Source organism: Artemia sp. Qi Xiang Cuo, chromosome 19, assembly GCF_049724085.1.
Source record: "Artemia sp. Qi Xiang Cuo chromosome 19, ASM4972408v1, whole genome shotgun sequence".
NCBI classification, from domain to species: domain Eukaryota; kingdom Metazoa; phylum Arthropoda; class Branchiopoda; order Anostraca; family Artemiidae; genus Artemia; species Artemia sp. Qi Xiang Cuo.
This window is the reverse complement of record NC_142812.1, coordinates 38,951,681-38,972,653: the sequence shown is the minus strand read 5'-3', so window position 1 is coordinate 38,972,653 and position 20,973 is coordinate 38,951,681. Positions and strand designations below refer to the sequence as shown.

The window sequence follows — 20,973 nt, the reverse complement described above, 5'->3', positions numbered from 1 at the left end:
AAAATTTCAAAACCCATTAACGAAATTCCAAACTTCATTTAGTTGATTGCTCTACTCAGACAAAAAGTTCTGAAGATGCATTTCATGTCGAGTGATTATAGTTAATAATGAAATTAGGCAAGACTTCGCGATGTTTTTCTGCGTTTAATCGTCATTAATTGCTATCTGGATGTGAAAAGTCCCATCTTCATAATAAGGGACCCAGACTTCGAACCTGGCTGTAGCAACACACCGCTTGGCCGACGCAGGGACCTTAGTAGTCAAGGAATTTCGTTAATCCGAATTAATAAAATACAAAACACTAATTTGAAAACAGTCCAATTTAATAACTTTCGCAGTAAAAAGCTTATTAAGACTTCGTTGGTCATGAATTTTGAAGTTGAAAGTGCTCTGAAAGAATCGGCGACAAAATGCATTCTTACACTCGTAAGCATGTTAAGCACAGACAACAAGTTTGTAAAATTACATACGCATTTGCATGCATGGACTTGCATTTGCATGCATGGACTTGCATCATATGCATTTGCATGCATGGACTTGCATATACATAGTACATATATCTCGCCTTTGGTTCGAATTTCAACGCTCTCTTTCCTAGCAGCAAAAAAGCAGACATACCAATTTCATTTTCTCTCTTGAGCTTGAGCCCTGGAGGCTTTCGTTTTTTGGTTTGTGCCTGTGCTGAACCAGGGCTAAACCAAAACCTAACCGCAAACTTTTCAAATAACGAAATTGCTTTTTCCGAATAATGAGGAATTATTTTTTTGTAAGATCCTTGAGCGCAACGGCCAAAACTGGGTCCAACAAATCTCCCCTTGCAATCTTAAGGAAAAAGACTGGCTACTCCTTTTCAAACTGTAAAAAAGCGCTAGAAGTGAATGAAAACAATATAGAAAAGGTTTGTCATGTTTTTAGCCCAGTTGAAATTGCCACAAAGTAAAATATTTTCTTGACATGTGCTAAGGATGCCGTTAAATTTGCAATGGGCCTTATAATTTAGCTAAGATGAAAGTAAAAATGTCATTTGATGCCTTTTTTATGCTCTTTCATAATTCAATAATTGCCAGGGCTAATTGCATCTTGAGCCCTTAAAGGAGCCCCAAAGGTATTTCATTTTTATAACCACACAACTAAGCTATTGTAACTTTAGCTACTTCTTTTGGCTATCTTCAAAAGGGGTTAGGTTAGGAAAATGGAAATTTCAGAGATGGTTCTACAGTATAAATTATGTCCTATAAAAAGGAAGGTATTTTGGTCAATATCTACCAAATCATATTATTGAGTTAGGACTAAAGTGAATACACCATTTGATGCCTTTTTTTATGCTGATTACAAATATAATAAGCATTTCTATCAAAAATGAATTTCAGCCCCCCCCCCCTATATATGCCCATTAAGGGTTAGGTTAGGTTAGGTAGGTTAGGTTAGGTATAGCCTATATAGGGGGGGGGGGGTGGCTAAAATTCATTTCCGATAGATATGCTTATTATATTCATAATCAGCATAAAAAACGCATCAAATAGTGTATTCACTTTATTCCTAACACAATAATATGATTTGGTAGATATTGACCGGTATTTTGAAGTACCTACCTCCATTCCTTCTCTCTCTAGAGGGTCCTGAAATTTGCTGGTTAATTTTTACCAAAGCATATTATTGACTTACAAATAAAGTGAATATACCACTCCATGCCTTTTTTTATGCTCTTTCCAAATATAATAATCATTTTTGTCAGGAATGAATTTTAACCCCACCCCTATATATACCAATTCAGGGTATATATTTGCACATTAGGGAGGGGTGGGGGCAAATTTTATTTCGGGTGTAAATGGGAGGTAAGTTTAAACTTTACCCTCACCCCTTAATGTGCAAATATTTACCCTGAATTGGTATATAGGGGTGGGGGTAAAATTCATTTCTGACAAAACGATTATTATATTTGGAAAGAGCATAAAAAAAAGGCATTGAGTAGTATATTCACTTTATTTGTAAGTCAATAATATGATTTGGTAAAGGGTGAGCAATGTTTGACTATTAAAGTCATTGGTTCTTTATACTCTAAGCAACAAACATTGTCATTTAACTTTATATAGAAAGTACTATAAAGTTAAACAAAAGACAATATTGTGTTTACTTTAAACATAGAGAATGATATAAAGTCTTCTGTATGACTTTTTAAACATCAAATTATTATAGAGAAGTATGAATAAAGTTATACAGAAGACTGTTTGGTTTTCTTATTTCATATATGATCCACTAAAATGTCATACAGAAAAAAATTATATTACCCCACTGATACATAGAGAAAACAACAAAAAGTCATACAGATGGCTTTTTATAGCCTAGGCCTGCGGGATTTCATATATGGAGCAGCCTAAATAAAGTCATACACATGACTTTTTAATATATCATTCTACTATAAAGCACAATGAATAAAGTCAAAAACAGATGACTTTTTATGTCTCCTGTTATTATAGAGCAAACATAAATAAAGTCATACAGATGACTTTTTAATATATCATTCTACTATAAAGCATTATGAATAAAGTCATACAGATGACTTTTAATGTCTCCTGCTATTATAGAGCAAACATAAATAAAGTCATACAAATGGCTTTTTATACCTCATACTATTATAGAGCAAACATGAATGAAGTCCTACATATGACTTTGTATGCCTTTCTTTTATAGAGCAAACTTCAATAAAGTCATACAGATGACTTTTTATACCTCCTGCTAGTACATAGAGAAAACAACAAAAAGTCATACAGATGGCTTTTTATAGCCTAGGCCTACAGGATTTCATATAAAGAGCAGCCTAAATAAAGTCATACAGATGACTTTTTAATATGTCATTGTACTATAAAGCATTATGAATAAAGTCAAACAGATGACTTTTTATGTCTCCTGCCATTATAAAAAAAACATAAATAAAGTCATACAGATGGCTTTCTATACCTCATGCTATTATAGAGAAAAAATGTACGAAGTCCTACATCTGACTTTTTATGCCTTACTTTTATAGCAAACTTAAATAAAGTCATAAAGATGACTTTTTATGCCTCCTGCTAGTACATAGAGAAAACAACAAAAAGTCATACAGATGGCTTTTTATAGCATAGGCCTACATGATTTCATTTATAGAGTAGCCTAAATTAAGTCATACAGATGACTTTTTAATATATCATTCTACTATAAAGCATTATGAATAAAGTCATACAGATGACTTTTTATATCTCCCGCTATTATAGAGCAAACATAAATAAAGTCATACAGTTGACTTTTTAATATATCATTCTACTATAAACCATTATGAATAAAGTTATAGAGCAAATATAAATAAAGTCTTACAGATGACTTTTTAGTCAATCATATATTAAATAAGAAAACCAAAATGTCTTTTGTATAACTTTATTTGTACATCTTAACAATAATTTGATGTTTAAAAAGTCATACAGAAGACTTTATATCATTCTCCATCATTTCTCTAGAAATAGAAATATATAATTATAAACATACATGGTGTAAAAAATCATTTGTAAAGCATAGCGTATATTAAATATGTAACCTAACCTAACCTAGGTACCTTTTTCTCCCCCCTAAACCTCCAAAAGCAACAGTTTAAATGTTGTCAACACATTGAAAACCACGCTAAGCATTAATCACTGCATAACAGTGTCTTGAATTAACCGATACAAAATGGGTTTTCTGTTGTTTCTCCAGTTTTACATATATAAAAGAGTGCATTTAACATAAAAATACCAAGTTATCTGTAGGACTTGTTCATGTTTGCTATATAATAGTACAAGGTATAAAATGTCATCTGCATTACTTTATTCATGTTTGCTCTATAATAGTGTAAGATATAAAAAGTCATACATATGACTTTATTCATGTTTTCTCTATAATAGTGAGATATATAAAAAGTCATCTGTATGGCTTTATTTTTGCTGGCTCTATAATAGCATGAGGTATAAAAAGTCATTTGTATGACTTTATTTATGTTTGCTCTATAAAAGAATGAGGTATAAAGTCATCTGTATGAGTTTTTATCATTCTACATAATAGGAGAAAGCAAGATATTGTCTTCTGTTTGACTTTATACTGCATTCTATATAAGAGTAAATGACAATTTTCTATTGCTCAGATATACAGAAAAAATTTTCTATATTGTCATATGTAGGTAACCCTTTGGTAAAAATTTACCAATTTGCCTTTGTGACAAGTTTATACCTATTGAAATTTTGACAGAACATCATTTTACCTTAATTTTCAATTGTCAGTTTCTTTTTCTCTGGCTTTAGTTCTGAAAATGCAATTCTAGTTACTTGAGTAGAATTTTGAGCCATATCAGTGTCTTTTTTTTCAAAATTCAGGAAATGTATTTGCATATCTTTAAAACCTTATAAATTGAGATTGAGCAAAGTTGTGAAGCTGAAAACAGTTTTATTGTACTTCATTTAAGCAGAAGATCTATTTTGTAAGGTTTCATTTTTATAACACACAGAGTTTTAAAGGTCAGGACCCCCTAGAGGGAGAAGGAGTGGAGGTAGGCACTTCAAAATACCTTCCCATGACATACTGTAGCCTTTAGACCCATCCCTGAAATATTCATTTTCCTAACCTAATCCCTTTCCAAGATAGCCAAAAGTAGTTAAAGTAGGATTTTACTGAAGCTATCAACACTATTTAACTTATTGAAAAGTTGTTAAAAACATATCACTAGTTTATAAGTAGGTTATTCAAGAGTAGTATATTCCAAAAATACTTATTTAGGCTATAACAATTCAAACCTCATTTATTAGACAACTCATATAAACCATTTTCCTACCATTTCAATTTTTTTTTTCTAATGCTGTCAACAAAAATAGAGCTGAATTTTGTGATTCAAAACTTTGCCATCAACAATTCAGGGTAGCTATATATTTGCATTAGGGTGGGTAAATTTGCAGTGGACCATATAATTTAGCTAGGATGAAAGTGAAACATCATTTGATGCTTTTTTATGCTCTTTCATTATTTATATAAAATACCTTTGGGACTCATTTAAGGGCTCAGCAGGCAATTAGCCCCAGAAGCAATTATTGAATTATGAAGGAATATAAAAGGCATCAAAAGATGTTTTTACTTTCGTCTTAGCTAAATTATAAGGCCCACTGCAAATTTATTGAATGCCTAGTACATATGTAGTGGATGACCACTTCTGACATGCCAAACAAATAGAAGTAGGCTAGTAGCGCACCCTTAGATTCCTTAGGCATATTTCATGTTATTTCCAAATGTCATGATCACTTTTTCTGTTCCCCAGCCCTCCAACAATCCCAGGTATGACCATGGAAATATATAAAACTATGAGAAAAACGCTAAAATATTGAAATTTTTATTTATATTATGCAGAGTGGTTTTAGCCTTTTTACCTCAATTTAATTAATTTACCTTAATTCACACTTTGGTGTGAAATAAGGTCCATGCTGGATCTGTTCTGCTCCATGTCAATGATGATAATTTGGAATGTCACTGTGAAATGGGCCAAGTGATGTTGCATTAGTTGGCAGCTGAGAGGGATGGACTGTCCTACTTATATCTCCATGGCTTGTTGCTCCATTCTTTGTCAAGTCTTGACATGAAGGAGGCACAAGTGGGTGCAGTCATGGTTTTGTCTTGGAGGTTGTTCCTGTTGTTAGAAATATGCTAGGTAAAAAAGTTTTGGCAAATTCTGGTCTTCACTCTTTGCTTTGCTAGCTTCTGTGAGTGTCCTCTAGTGTTGTGTTGACCTGTATGTTTTGTGAGGAGGGTGTTTTTTGGTTGACTATTATATTTGTAGGTCAGTATCATATCACATTTGTGGCATCTGAAGACCAGTGTTGGTAGTTTTAGGTGCTCCAGTCTCTTATCATACTGCATATTCTGCAGACCTGTGATGCATTTGGTGGCATGTCTTTAAGCTCCTTCAGTTATTCTGGTGTCATGCTTGTAGAAGGGGGAGGTCAGGCATGTTCCAAAGTCCAAGAATGGCCTAACAATGTTCTTGTAAAGCCTCAGGAAGACACTATGGGAGCGGCTGGTGATAGTGCGTTTCAGCAGGCCTAGACTCAAATTAGCTTTTGATATAACTTGTTGCCAATGGCCATGGAATTTCAGTTGATCATCAACAAGTACTCCCAAGTCTCGTTCTTCACGACTGGTTTGTAGCTGAATATCAGACTGTAACTTCTGGTCATGCATGGTATACTGGTGGTGAGGATTATTATTGCCGAAATGGAGGACACTGCATTTATTAATGTTAAACTTGAGCAGCCATTCACTGGTCCACTTCTGGATTCATTGGAGGTCTGATTGCAGGCTTTGTTGAACAGCTGGTCCAAAAAGCTTAAAGTCATCAGCATAAAGCGTAATATTATTTGTGGCTTCCTTTGTCATACCATTTATGTAAATGAGGAAGAGGGTGGGGCCTAGGACAGTACCCTGAGGAACTCCACTGACAACATCACATGGTTTGGAGAATACTTTATTGCCGTTATTGGTAAAAAGTTGGACCTGCTGCTCCAGGTCTGTCAGGAAATTCATCACCCATTCTACTACATCATTGTTGATTTCAACTGCTGTTAATTTGGCCCCTAAGGTGTCTGTGGGGCACCTTGTCAGATGCTTTGTACAAGGTCAAGCAAAATAAGGTCAACAGGTAATCCTCTCTCCAGAAGGTCAGTGATGATATTGTAGGTTTCAAGTAAGTTGGTCTCAACTGACTTTCTAGGAAGGAAGCATTGCTTGTCTGGTGACAGTATACTGTTGGACAGAAGATGTGTTAGAACTTTGGCATTCACAAAGCATTCCAGGGTTTTTGCTACAGCTGAGGTTAAGCTGATTGGCCAATATAATTCTCTGCATTTGTCTTGTTACCTTTCTTGAATATTGGTGTAATGTAAGAGCTCCCAATCCAAAGGCAGTCTTTGAGTCAAGGGACTCCTGAAATATTTGACATAATGGAGTTAATATCTCATTAGCCAGTTCTTTTAGGAGCCTTGGGTGAATGTTATCTGGCCCTGCTGACTTATTAACATCTAGCACTTCAAGTAGCTGAGTGACAGACCCCAGAGTAATCATGATAGGGGGCATAAGGTTCAGTACACTGTATGCTGGACTGTTGGGGAGAGGACCATCAGGTTCATTAGTAAACACTGATGCAAATTGCTTGTTGAGTAATTTAGCAATTTCTCATAGGTCAATAGTTTCCATGCCATCAGATTTCTTTAGTTTCTTTATTTAGTTTCTTTATCTGTAAGCTTGGACTCGAAGTTTGAATATAGTTATTTAGTGAGATTTCGTAGTTTATTTTGAGCCTTTGCAAGCTTTTCATAGTGATAATCTTTCCCCTTTTTATGGTACTTGTTCCAGTATTGGCTTTTTCGGTTTCGTTCTCTACGTATCTGAGGGGTCATGCGTGGGAGTGTCTTGGGCTTTGGCACGAGTTTGGTAGATGTGTGCCTTTTCTGGAGCATTGTTATGGATTTTTTTTTCTAAATTTAGGAAATGTGTTTGCAGATCTTTGAAACCTCATAAATTGGGATTGAGCAAAGTTGTGAAACTGAAAATAGTTTTTTTGTACTTCATTTTAGCAGAAGATATATTTTACAAGGTTTCACTTTCATACCACAAAGATTTTTAAAGGTCATCAAAGGTCACTGCACTCTAGAGGGAGAAGGAATAGAGATAGCTACTTCAAAATACCTTCCCAGGAAATACTTTAGTCTGTTGACCCATCCCTGAAAGTTTCATTTTCCTAACCTAACCCTTTTTCTAGACTGCAAGATGTAGCTAAACTAGAATTAATAATATATTGCAAAATATGATGAAAATATAATACTTTATTTATAAAATTATGGAAACTACAGAAGAAACTTATAGAATACAGGCCACCCAGAATGCATTGGTGTCATTAAGAATTGTATTTAAAGATTCTCTGCCTTTTGACCTCACTGATGGATGCCACATGTATTCTGCTAGGTATGATTTCAGATGGTGGCAGGGTGTATCTCAGTGCTGTTTATTTCTCCACTTTGCAGAACCACACATGACTTTCTACTGTGTGCAAACCATGTATTGACATGCAAACTGGCTTGTTTCTGACATGCCCTAATTGTACATCTCCAACAAGGCTTTTTATTGAAAGAGTATAAAGTCATGTTGTGTCCATTGACACACTGTTTTGTTTTGGGTAAAAACCCCTTATCCTGGAAAAATCTAATTGTTTCTTCTTCAGTTTTTGGCAAATCCCAAATTTTCATTTTAACATCCATGGTCACACACTATTCTCTTATCAATACAGATTGCAAATTAAATGAACTTCATTCAACACAGATTGCTAACTAAATGATAACTTGTTCTACTTAGCTTCTATATATGTAGACACTATAACAGACAAGTAGCCTTTAATTTGTATTTGCATGTTCCCCCCCCCCTAGAACTTCAAATTTACATTTCATATCTACATTAGATATTAATGAGTACTTTTTGTATGTTGGAATTTTTCTGTTGGATGTTCATTTGTAGATGGTTGAAAAAGATGGTTTAGATGGTAGATGGTTTATTATATTATAGTATTACAAGAAGATAATAAGAGTATAGCAATCCAAGAAGATTAATGCTGAAGCTAATTGATGATTTATGATTTTGGGCGATTATTGATGAATAAAGATTTTAAAAGGTAAGATAGAACTTGCTGGCGATGTGAGGCTCCATGAACTGTTGATATAACTTCAACTCCCCCTCCCTTCCATCACAGAATTGGCTGCCCCCCTCCCTATACAAGATGCTGCCTACACCCAGGATCAGCACACTGTTCAAAATAAAAGAACAACCAGGATAAAACCACTGTTGTGCCATCAACATAAACTGTTTTTTCAATATTAAAACTTATTTTCCTAGAACATTTCAAATTTCACAGGTAGGGAAAGAATGGGAGTATTGCATTATTTATGTATTGGGGATAGAAAGGGTTTTTCAAGTTCCTTCAGCACTCCAATACATGTCAAACTTTAAGGATTATGTGAAGAAAGATCAATTTAATCAGGAAGGATTTATTAATAAAACATATAATTAACATTAAAAAACTGTTAAAACCAAAGCTTGTCCTTAGAGGAGGTAGAGGAAACAAAGCTATAAGAGAAAAACAAATTTTACCACAGTAATCAATAAACATTGTTATTTACCTTTGGGAACTATAATATACTACTACTGCTAACAACTCACTGCTGCACCAAGCTGTCTGAGGCCAACACAGCTTTGCATGCTCCTCCTCCATCCTAATCTATTCAAAGCCTCCCTCTTTACACTCTCCCAGGAAGTTCCCATTTCCTTTAAATCTTTCTTTATTGACATCTTCCCACCCAAACAATGGACAACCTGCTTTTTATTTAGTTCTAGACAGTTGGCCAAAAAGGACAATCTTTGGCAATCTGTCATCCTTCATCCATAGGACATTCCCTAGCCATCTCAACCTTTCTCTCATTATAGTCCTAGAAAGTGGAATTGAACCACATTTCATATAGCCTGATGTTTGAAATATGGTCAGTCAGCCAGGTACCCAGAACAATCTATAGGCAATTTTTTTGGAAAACATCTTTCAAATCTTCATTCACTTCTAAGAGCGCACATGCTTCAGAGCCATATTTGACCACTGTCATCACTGTAGCTTCCAATATTCTAATCTTTGTTTTCAGACTTATCTTCCTATTCTCCCAAGATTTTTTTAACTGTGAAAAAACGCCCTGAACTTTGGCTATTCTACTTTTAAAATTTTCATTCTTCCCACCATCTGTATTAATAATACCCAAGGTAGGTAAAGCTATCTACCTGATAAATTTTTTTGTTAACTGAAGTCACCTTTTCATCTTCACTTATTCCTAGCCTTAGTGATTTAGTCTTCTTAACATTAATTTTTGAATGTATTCTAGCACCCTGAACTTGCAAAACATCCAAAAGTTCATTCATTTCGCTCACACTTTAATCTATGAGGCTTAAATGATCAGCATAATCTAAGTCCAGGAGAGTTCTTCCTTCCCATTTGATTCCTTAGTCTCCCATTGCCTTTCCTGTGTTCCTTAAGACAAAGTCCATCAAATGATTAATATAAAGGGAGATAGAACACAACCCTCCTTAACTCCTCATTTAATATGAAACCAGCTGCTAACCTCATTTCCTACCTTAACCACAGCAGTATTATTCTCATACATAGCACTAATCTCTTTAATGTATTTATCTGATGTACCTTACAAGGATAAGACCTTTGCTAAAGCTCTTCTATCAACAGAATTGAATGCTTGCTCATAATCTATAAAACTGAGGACCAAAGGTGTTTGATAACTTAGGCACATTTCAATTATTAACCTAAGAGTGAAATTTGGTCAACACATTCTCTACCTTTTCTAAGATTAATTAAAAAAAACCTTTTCCACAAACTAAGTTTTTCAAAGAAAAGTATAGAACTCCATTAAACCAAAAATGAGCAAAAATAAAATCAAATAATCTACCAAGCGTGAAACTACCCCAAATCAGCATCAATAAATAAATGAAACCCAAAACGAACAGAAATTGCAATAATTAACCGAGTCAAATTCAAAACGAGCAGAATTAACATGAGTTGGGCTCAAAACCCGTAAGCCTTCCCAAGGCCAAAACATAATTTGCACTTTACTGAAAAAATATAAATGTTTTTACTTCTATAATTTCGAAGTTTCTACGACAACTGCTTCGATACGAAGTGCCCTGGTCTAAAGGAAAAAAATAAATAATAAATTGTGCCAACATTGTTCTTTACTTAGGCAGCGCTATTGCCCTGCCTATGATTACACTGTTCTTCTCTTATAACTTTGTCTACAGCATCTCTCAGTCTAAAAAGTATCATATTACTAAGTAATTTGCTACCTACAGAGATCATACTAATGCCTTGATAGCTACCACACTCACTCTTGTCACCTTTCTTATACAGCAGTTTAATTAAGGTCTTCCTAAAATCGCTAGGTATTTCCCCTTTTTCAAAAATCACATTCATAATCTTCAGTAACTTATTTCTAATCTCAATGCCACCATGTTTAAGAAACTCATTTAACACGCTATCAGCACCTGGAGCCTTATCATTTTTTAATCCTTTTGGTATTGTTGCTAATTCTTCCTCACAAAACAAATCATCCTTCAGATCCAAGGTATCACAAACTTTTTCATTTTCCTCTATTTCTTTTCCTGTAACTCTATCTCAGTTTAGCATATTCTGAAAATAAATCAAAATCAAAATTCATGTTATACAAAAAAAGGGATCCTCAATAGTTGGTGAAAGTATATGGTGATCAGCAATTGTCTTAACATCACTTTTAAACTACCATACAGTATTATTTTAGGTACCTCTGTTTAAAACTAAAAAAAAAAAACATGGACTGGAACAAATGCCTCTAGTTACATGGAAGATCAGCACAATAGCACTGCATAAGTAAAGAACAAAAAGGGCCCAGTGTATTATATTTTTACCATAACACTTTGTATGGAAGGAGTTGTCATAGAAACTTTGGAAGGGGCTCATTTGGTTGGAGATTGGAAGTTCTAGTTCCCCTTTTAAGCATTAAAAGAATTGGAGGTATGCTTTTTTTCCCAAAGACATTGAATCAAAATTTTGAGGTAGCGACCTTGTTGAGTATGGTTGAAAGATCCAATAACTATGCCGCTGGGGCACAGTTCATATAATTATCCAGTAAGCTTATCGCAGATCATTTCTGGTTTTCGTTCTCGGTGCGAACAAAAAGCTCCTCCCACTTCTTTCTGCATTAGAGGGTTAGTCTGTTTCCGATTGTTTCCAACAAAGTGCATTATTCGTAATAGCGGGTTTCCACTTGTTTCCGATTAGATCACAGTCTGACTTGTCTACCCGTGAAAAGATCTGATGCCGCCTATGTTTCTATCTGCAAAACCGTTCTCTGGAGCACTCGCACCTTGGTCTGGGTTTTTATAATGGGTGAGATAGGGAAAGATCATACTGGATAATTATATGAACTGTGCTCTGGGGTGACAACCTCTTAAGCAGGATTTGGGGAAAAGACTATTAGTTATATAATTTTCCCATTATTTTGCATATGAATGAATGAATGGTTTTTTATTTCCTATCATCAAGTAAACAATTACAAAGATGGAGTAGAAAGAAATAGATAAGGAAAACAAAACTCACACACACATAAACAAAAGAAAAGAAAGACTTCTAACAACACTGTGCAATAAACCTAGAGCGCCACTAGTGAGGTACTATGGCGCAGTACTTAGAGTGGTACGGATCTAATGTGCACTTGAACCGAATAATTCGGTATTTAACCACTTCAAACGGGTCTTCTATTTTATGCTTTTCTGAAACTCGCGAGTTTTTCATCCACGGGGGAAGATTCAGTAGATATTTTCCATATTTGAAAAACGTTGAACTGATTGTGCGTTTATCCTTATCAGACATAATTGTTCAGAAAGGGGAAACCTTAAGAACATGTCGCATTACAAAAGCGCAAAGCGCAATAGAGCCTTGCTAGGACAAGGTGATTGTACATACGTATACACCATACCAGCATACTATACCCCTCATGAACTTTCTTGGAGAAATTCAAGATAAGTAGTTTGCACATAGACTTTCAGTAGTTTGCACATAGACAGTCAGCTGTTCAGTAGAAGCCACCTCTGCATCACAAAAACGAGCGGTAACCAAGCCAGGCTATATAGCTTTACTGCTAAACACTATAATATCGCTTTTCGATGGGTTGAAGGCTAAGCCTGTCTTCTCATATTGCACGGTCAGAATACGATAGTTATCTTCAATCTGGAACACGGACCTGCTAATATTAAAAATGTCATCAGCCTAGTTGACAAGTGAAATGTCAATACCATCATAAATGCAACATATCAAAGATGACTGCTGAGGTTCAATAATGCTGTTATTATACAGTGGTGGCGATGTGATTGCTGCCAGCCAAATACCTTTCTGTACAGGAATCACTTCATTGGAAACTTTTGGACAATGCTTAGAAGTAGAAAGTAGAAGTAGAAAAGCAACACCATGCTTAGAAGTAGAAAGCAAAATTTGTGCATGAATCCCCAAGGCAAAAGCTCGTTGGACATCATGTCCCGCAAAATATAGTGTTTCATCAGACTCATGGGAATCAAGCAGAAGGTTTGCAATTAGAGAATGTACTTGTTCACGACTGACACCCTTTTTAAATCTGAACTGGGAATCTGTGGAACTGCATACTTCATTAATCTGGTCAATGACAAAGAGCTCAAGTAATTTACAAAGAACTGTCGCGATGGCTATTGGCCGATGTGAAGAGCAAGTTCTTGGATCTTCCCTTTTTAATCACGGGCGTTATTAGGCCAACGCAGAAAATATCGGGCACTAAACGACATTTAAATATTATCTGGTACAAAAGAGCTAGATGGTGAAATAATAAATCACTACTGAAAACTAGGTTAATGCCACAAATGTGATCAGCACCTGTTGAATACTTCTTTTTTAATTTTTGCACCAAATACCGAATCTGTGAAACCGACACAACAAAGCCTATATTATTCAAAGTGCACTGTAAATAGGAATATATTTCTTGTTCATATTTAATTTCTAGCTCAGGGTTGGGCGGAGAAAATTCAGAGCTAAAGTACGAGTTCCACTCAGTTTCTGAGGATTGGGTTTTTTTTTGTGGTTGCACATCTCACTTTTCTTCTTTTTTTATAAACTTCCACACCCTCTGTGGTTTGTCTTTAAGTGATTCGGAATGCTTATCTGTAAGATCTGCTCGATGTTTTGATAAGCACTTTGCAAATTTGCGCTTAGTTTCCAGTCTGGTATCATTAACAATACCAATATGGGGACGTCCACATTCATTCCAAATCCGGCACTAGAGCTTTGCACGATAGCAGGCCACAGCCAGGTGTGGATTCTGTGACCAGTTTGGAACCTCACTACCAATTTGCACTCGACGGGAGAGGACAGCAGCATTTTCAGCCCATCGCAGGGCATGAGTTATTTCTGCACAGCATGTATTAAGTTGAATTTGTTTTCCACTCTCAGGGGTTGTGGATTGCTGCTGTAGTAGAAGGAAAGCGACTTTGATTTTGTTTAAGACACTATCACAGACCAACTGATAATACTGCACATCAACTTTGCCCCAATCGGTTTTCATTTTCCATTGTTTAGCTGGCTCGGGAGCAGGTTCAGGAAGTTTGGTGATATCTAGGGTGTTAGAAATTGGAAGATGGTCAGAAACATTGATACTGATAATGACGTGACAAGGATTCTTGCGGCCACACTAGTAGAACATAATATAAAGTCCAGACATGAGACGGAGCCAGAGTTGTGAACTTACGTGTAGTCCAGGTCACTCTTTAGAGCATGCAAGCTCTTACATGCTTATAATAGTATTTGAGACCTGGGGTTTGCAGTATCACGGAGATTGCAGTTCATATCACCAGCTAAAGTGCAAACTCGGTTTGACTTTTGGCAGCTATCAACCGTTGCCGAGAGCTGACTGCAGGCTGCATTAAAATTTGTATCGGATTGAGCATCTCTGTAATCTGTTGGTAAATAAACAGAGAAAACCACTGATTCAGCTATTTTAATGCCGATGAAAGAGTCCAACTGCTTAAAGAGAGAGGCATTTAAGCGGCTACTTGCAATTACGGCAATCCCACCAGAAGGCCTGCCTCTGCCAGTTCCCTTAGCAGGTATACTGAATACATCCGTTCTATCACTTAATCAAAGTAGACCAAGCCCTTCAGCTGTCAGGAGATGTTCTTGGAGGCACACTATGTCAAACTCAGACACCACCTGGTGGATTAGGGGCATTTTAACCAGAATTTCGCTGTTAACATTCCACAACACAATCTTTAAAGTAGGGGTAATCATGATTGGCTGATGGCTTTTTGTGCTGCAGGACATTTAAAGCTGTAACAAGGGTGCGTGCTTGGCCCACACAGAGTGCATTTCAGTTCTTTCTGGCACGGGTCGTCTTTAGAGTTGGAATGATTTCCAGCACAATGCGAACATCTTTCATTATTGGAACAGTCTTTTGCTATATGACCATAGCTCTAACACTTATTGCAGCGTTGAGGTAGGAACCGAAATTCTTCAATTGCCAGGTGTTCGAATCCTATTACTGGAAGGGATTTAATTGGACAGATCAGATGCTTCTTTCGAGGGAAGCGTAACTTGTAAGATTGTGTCTTGCCAACCTGGGTGGCCTCCGTACAATTGTTGATAAATCCACACAAATCGGTCTCACTGACAGTACTAGGCACATTCCTTATGATACCAAAGAACGATGGCTCACTTATTCGTGTTTTAACTGAGGAATCGGCAGTGCTTATAGCCTGAGCGATGGATTTCGCTCCGACTTGATCACTAACAACAAGTTTCCATTTATCCTTTCGGGGCCTCAGCTCTACAATGTTTCTGGAGCTGCTCCCGCACATTTTCGTGATATAATCTTTGCGGTCGTCTGGATTACTCGATCCTTTTGGTGGGTTTGTTAGTACGACTCCATAAGTCGGGGGGGGGAAGGGGGCTTGAAAATTTACAGGAAAGGCGGGGGCAAGTCGTGACTGGCGCTCTGACTTGATGAAGCTTTCGAAATTGGCTTTAAGTTCGTTAACTTTTCTAGTAACCGTAGCTGAGACCTCGCCTGAGATCACAGGCACCTCATCGGGTTCGAGTATCATGAAGCATGGCATTCATCACAGAGTTTGAGAGCTTTCACAATATCAGCCATATTGCCAATAGCTTTGTCTCGCTGAGATGGTCTCGTTGTTTGGCCTGCTTCGGACCAAACAATCTTCTTAGCAAGCCATATATCATTTGCATCGAAAAACGATGCAGCTTTGTTCTTAATATCAACAGTCTGGTTTCCTGACTTTAGAGCTCTAACAGAAAAGTTCAATGCTGCATTTTGAATTAGTCTCTCTTCAGTTCCACTTTCCGTGTTTTCCGTCATTTTTCAAACACAGAGACGCAATCAAGAGAATCGTATGATAAAAACGTCACAGTTCGTATAGCTTTTTTGTTACGCCTTAAATAGCCGTACAGAGATCACCGGGAGCTAGGGAAACGTCGAGACTTGCTCACCTGTCCTCTGCAATTTAAAGCTAATTAAAACCAGCAGGTTCCCATACAGCGCTTCCGGCAGGTTCTCTCCCCTCTTCTGCTTGGCCCCAAGCGATCCACACGGCACTGTCGATGCAATTTAAAAAAAGGTAAAAATTTGCTCCAAATTGACTGAATTGTAGTAATTTGGCTAATTTTTACAAGATTCACCTGAAAAAAAGAAAAACTATTCTATTGGCAATCTCCAATCGGCAACAATGAGCCAAAATAATTGTTCAGGGGAATTCAGAGTGGTCAGAATAAGCCAACAAAAGATAAGCCGATTATAAATAAAAAAATATCAAATAAGTGTCCACTGGGAAATCTCTCACAATGTAAAACAGGGTTTTATTCAAAAATGAGTTCTTTATACCACACGCTCTAGATCAAGACTGATGGGAAATAGGGGCATGTTTGACCTTTAGTGCCCAAATAGGCCAAGAACATTCACGGGAAACTTTCAGGGAATGTTGAGGAAGTGTTGAAATAAATCAAAACACACTATGTGCATGAAGGTTGTCTAAAGGGCATATTTCAAGAATGACTTAGAGTCTTAAATTGTAACTTTCAGGGGATGATGAGGGTGATGATCAATTGACTGAAATACAATAGGTGCATGCTGCTGCTGCTACTACCACTACTACTACGGTACCATTCCTATTGTGACTGCTACTAAGGCTAAGGATATTAAGATGAAAGTTTCAGGAAATGTTGGGGTAAACATGAACTAAATCAAAACACACTATGTGCATACCGTTGTCAGAGGGTGTATCAGCAATATCTTAGGGACAGCTTAGCGTATTAAGTTGAAAATTCCAGGACATGATGAGGGGATGTTTAGTCCTCTATTACTTGAATCCAATTTTCTATCAAATTGAGCTTTTTTCCATTCTTCTTAACCAAACCAATAACTTTGTACAAGGGCAGAAAGTGCAACTTTGTCAGTAGATCTAGTGCTACTGGTAGAAATATTAAGCATATATACATTCTTGCTTATCTGGCTACTTTCCAGGTCATTTCCAACAATACGAGGTTGTTTTCTGCAGTGTCTTGTATTTACTTCTATGGCAAAAAAAGTCTGCTTACCTTCTTCAGGACTAATTTTTTATCCACAGAGTCCCTGTACATGCTGTTTGTCATTACATCGTTAACTGGGCATGGCCAACTTGCAAAAAATAACTGATCTAAAAAATTCGAGCTTCACTTTAAAGAAATCTAAGTAACCAGATGAAATATCATAAGTTAGCTATTGTATAAACATTGGGCACTCAGAGCGAACTATTTCTTCCAATCACACAATAACCACATGAAACTTTACCTTTCTCAATTTCAAAAATACTGTTGTTTGAGCTTGGCCGACAGTCTCTCTCTCTCTATCTCTCTTGCAGTGTGGTCTTTGGTGAGTCCATACTCGGGATTCCTAAGCCCTATTGTAATTTTGTTGAAAGCTAGGAATCATTTTCATATAATTATGTTGCATGCCTAGACCATTACCATGATAAACTCGAAGAAGATTTTTTAAACTTCCCCTTACTTCTAAAAAAACAAAAAAACAAATTGACAAATAAAAAAAAACTGGAAAAAATAACCTTAGTGATGGTATTCAGTGTCAAATTTATAAAAAATATCTAACTTATTGTAACTAGCCATTAAAATAGAAGCTAAAGACTACAAATCTGATTTTGCCTTTGAAATAATGACCCACCCAAAGAAATTGTGGTCTTATATTTTTTATGCCACCCCCACAAAAGCATAAATGAAATAATTGAAAAAAAATTAGTAAGAAAAAAGAAATTAGATCCAAAATATAGTGGACAAAATAATTGGTCATTTACCAACTTTATCTCAAACGATTCCCTCAGTTTTACAAGTCTACCAGTTACAATGTCCAATCACCCGTTTGTCATATTTAAATTTTGATTAAAAGCGTTAAAGGGTATTTGAATAATTTACACCCAAATAAATCAAACGGAGTTGCAAGTGCAATTGCACTCCCACTGTCCATAACCTTTTCAGAATTACTTGTCTGGAACCCTACGAAGTTGAAAAAGACATAGATAATAAAGGTAAAGCTTAGAATTAATAACCAATGTTTAACACTAGTGTCTGTTGCAAGTTGCTTGAATATGCCTTCTCAGGACGTGGTTTGTGCTGACATATCTATACTTGCAAGTTTTATTCATGTAAGAAATTTCCTTTTGAGTTGCCAATAAGCCATTGTTTTGAAATTGTTACAATCTGTATTATGATGATAGAAGCAACTACAAAAGTCAGAAAGATTGATGTTGCCACTTTTGCTTCCAAAACTCCTCTCCTCACCCTTTGTTTAGATCAGAGATCTCCAAACATTTCTGAACGAGGGCCGTATTTACTGTCAAACGGAAGTTTGGTGGTTGACTACAAACTAGAGGTCCAAATGAGAAAGATTAAAACACAGATGTTGTTCTTAATTACATGTATCGTATTATTTTACATTTATACACTGCTCATGTGCACCTGTACTGGGAATGGTGAAATTGTTTCCTCGATGCCAAAATAGTAGATATTTCTGGCTCTAGATCTGATGTCCTCAACGTCAACAGTGACCTGAGATTATTGTCAGACAAGTTAGTTTTCAAACTGTTCCTCCCGTATGCCATCCTCGAAAGAGTCTGTTCGCATAAGTATGTTGTTCCAAAGATTGAAAGGTCCCGCCATGCAAAAGCTTTGACATTAGGGAAGTTTTCCTTGGGCAAAAACTGGTATAAACTTTAAAGTCCTTCTTTGAACTTGTACCTAGTGAGGTTATTTACTTGCCACATCTGCTTCAAATGAATACGGGAAGTTCTTCTGCCTTTGAATCCCAGTAAGGAAACCGCTCCTGATACTGTATCCGGAGATCTGATGATCTCGCGTGCAAATGATGTAGGGAACTCAGCTGTAGCTCCAGCCATAAAGACCTTGTGCTGCTGGAAGTGCCTCAAGTTGTTTACTTTTACTTGTTCCGGAAACAACATAAGTTTAGATCTGAAGGCTTTAGGTGAGTGTATAGATCAGAAACTCGATTTTTTCCCTCCTTGTAGTTTTAAGTTCAGATATTTTCAATGACCAGTAATGTCTTCAGTAAAGGCTGATTTCCATACCCACTTTTCATAAGACAGCAATGGCTGTGACTTACTTTTACTTTATAGGAAACCATGTATTTCCTTTCTTATCAAATTCCTGCTCAGACCTTTCTCAAAACTTAGCCATCTTACTGCTGTGTAATATGGTAAATCTTATGATTCTGTGTCTTTTTTTTCAACATATCTCTAACTGTCTATTGTTTAGCCCATGTGACCGTATTAGATTTGCCATCTTCAGTACAAGATTCAATACACTCCTAATGCCCGTACAATTAGCAAGTAAAGCTTGCTTGTGAATAATCCATTGCAGGAATGGCTGTGGAATGGTTATCTCATTACACATCTGCTACACTTGTCCAACCAAGCCTCTTTATATACCACTTATGTTTTTTCCTATATCAACAGTCAAGCAACTGAAATTAGTGAAGTCCAAGTTATAATCAGCAAATGTTTTTTTCAACTTATTGAATATATCCTCTTAAGTAGCTGTGGCATATATGCTATGTGGTGAAGTCACCTTTTCCATTAGATGGCACTATATCAGTTCATTATGAAAAGTCGATGAAGTGATATAACGCCATCCTTTTCTGGCGATTTAAAGGTCTCAAGGGGCCGGATGAAAGGGTGTCGCGGGCCGCATCTGGCCCACAAGCTGTAGTTTGGAGGCCCCTGGTTTAAATTACGATTTAAGTAAGCAACTGCTTCTGTAACTATGACTAGGTAATAGTGAGAATTGACCTTCCTTTGGATACCCCCCTCCCTAGTCCTGCTCCAGAGTAATGTTTTGTTCTCTTTGTGTAGCTCTTACTACTACTTTTTGCCACGTTTTCCAATTTTACCCAAATAACTATTTTCTAGAATTTTAATTACTTTATTTTTTATGGACTGTCATGTACGTAGTCATTGATTGGAGTTAAAAACGTGAAAAAGGGTGTTTCAAATACATGCAAAGATCAATATTAGCTTTCTGCTTGAAACAACACATTTCCAATATTTTCAATGAAATTATGGAAGCACTTTTATATTGTATTGCGGATCCACTAAAAGCTTATAATTAACGCTTAGATTCTTGTTGTATTGAAGGAAGTATTCTATGAAAGATAAAGGAATGGCCGAGTATGCATCCGTTTCTGTAAACATGGCTGGAGAATAGTGGGGATAACCCCCTCCCCCCTAGATGCTTCAACCCCCCAGTACTATTCCAGAGTATGGTTTTGTTATGTTTGTAATGCTCTTACTACTACTTCTATCATGCTCATGCAAAAATCAATTACCAAGTTTTCGAGCATTATCCAAATGGCTATTTCCTAAAATTTTAATTACTTTATTTTTATAGCCTGTTGTGAGCTTAGAATTAAGAACATGTAAAAAGCTGTTCCAAATGCAAGTAAAGACCAATATTAACTTAAAATGAGCAAAATTTGCTTTTAAGAATCCCTTATTCTTAACGTTCAAGTGGTTGCTTGTACTCTGCTGGAAACAACACTTTTCCAATATTTTCATTGATATTATGAAAACACTATATATTTTTTCATGGATCCATGAAACGTTTTTAATCACAATTTGATCTCTCCCTGTATTGTGGTAAATTTTATTTAAAACACCAGCAACTACTTTCTTTGTTAATGGAGGATTAAAGTATGGATAATGACATCGATTTTTTCCCAGGGGGCAGGGGGGAAAGCCCTACCAGGGTGCCTTAGGGATTTTTAAACG

At 36.3% G+C, this 20,973-nt stretch overlaps 1 protein-coding gene across 1 annotated transcript in view; it reads left to right on the top strand.

Annotated features, from left to right (window-relative positions):
• The first annotated feature begins 728 nt into the window (after nucleotides 1-728).
• The window catches only part of mEFTs (elongation factor Ts, mitochondrial), a 62,640-nt gene continuing 42,395 nt past the window's right edge, over nucleotides 729-20,973 (top strand). The window contains exon 1 of the mRNA XM_089104734.1: nucleotides 729-898. Within this exon, the coding sequence (XP_088960860.1) occupies nucleotides 749-898 (150 nt within the window). The 5' untranslated portion in view covers nucleotides 729-748. The remainder of the gene's footprint in view (nucleotides 899-20,973) is intronic.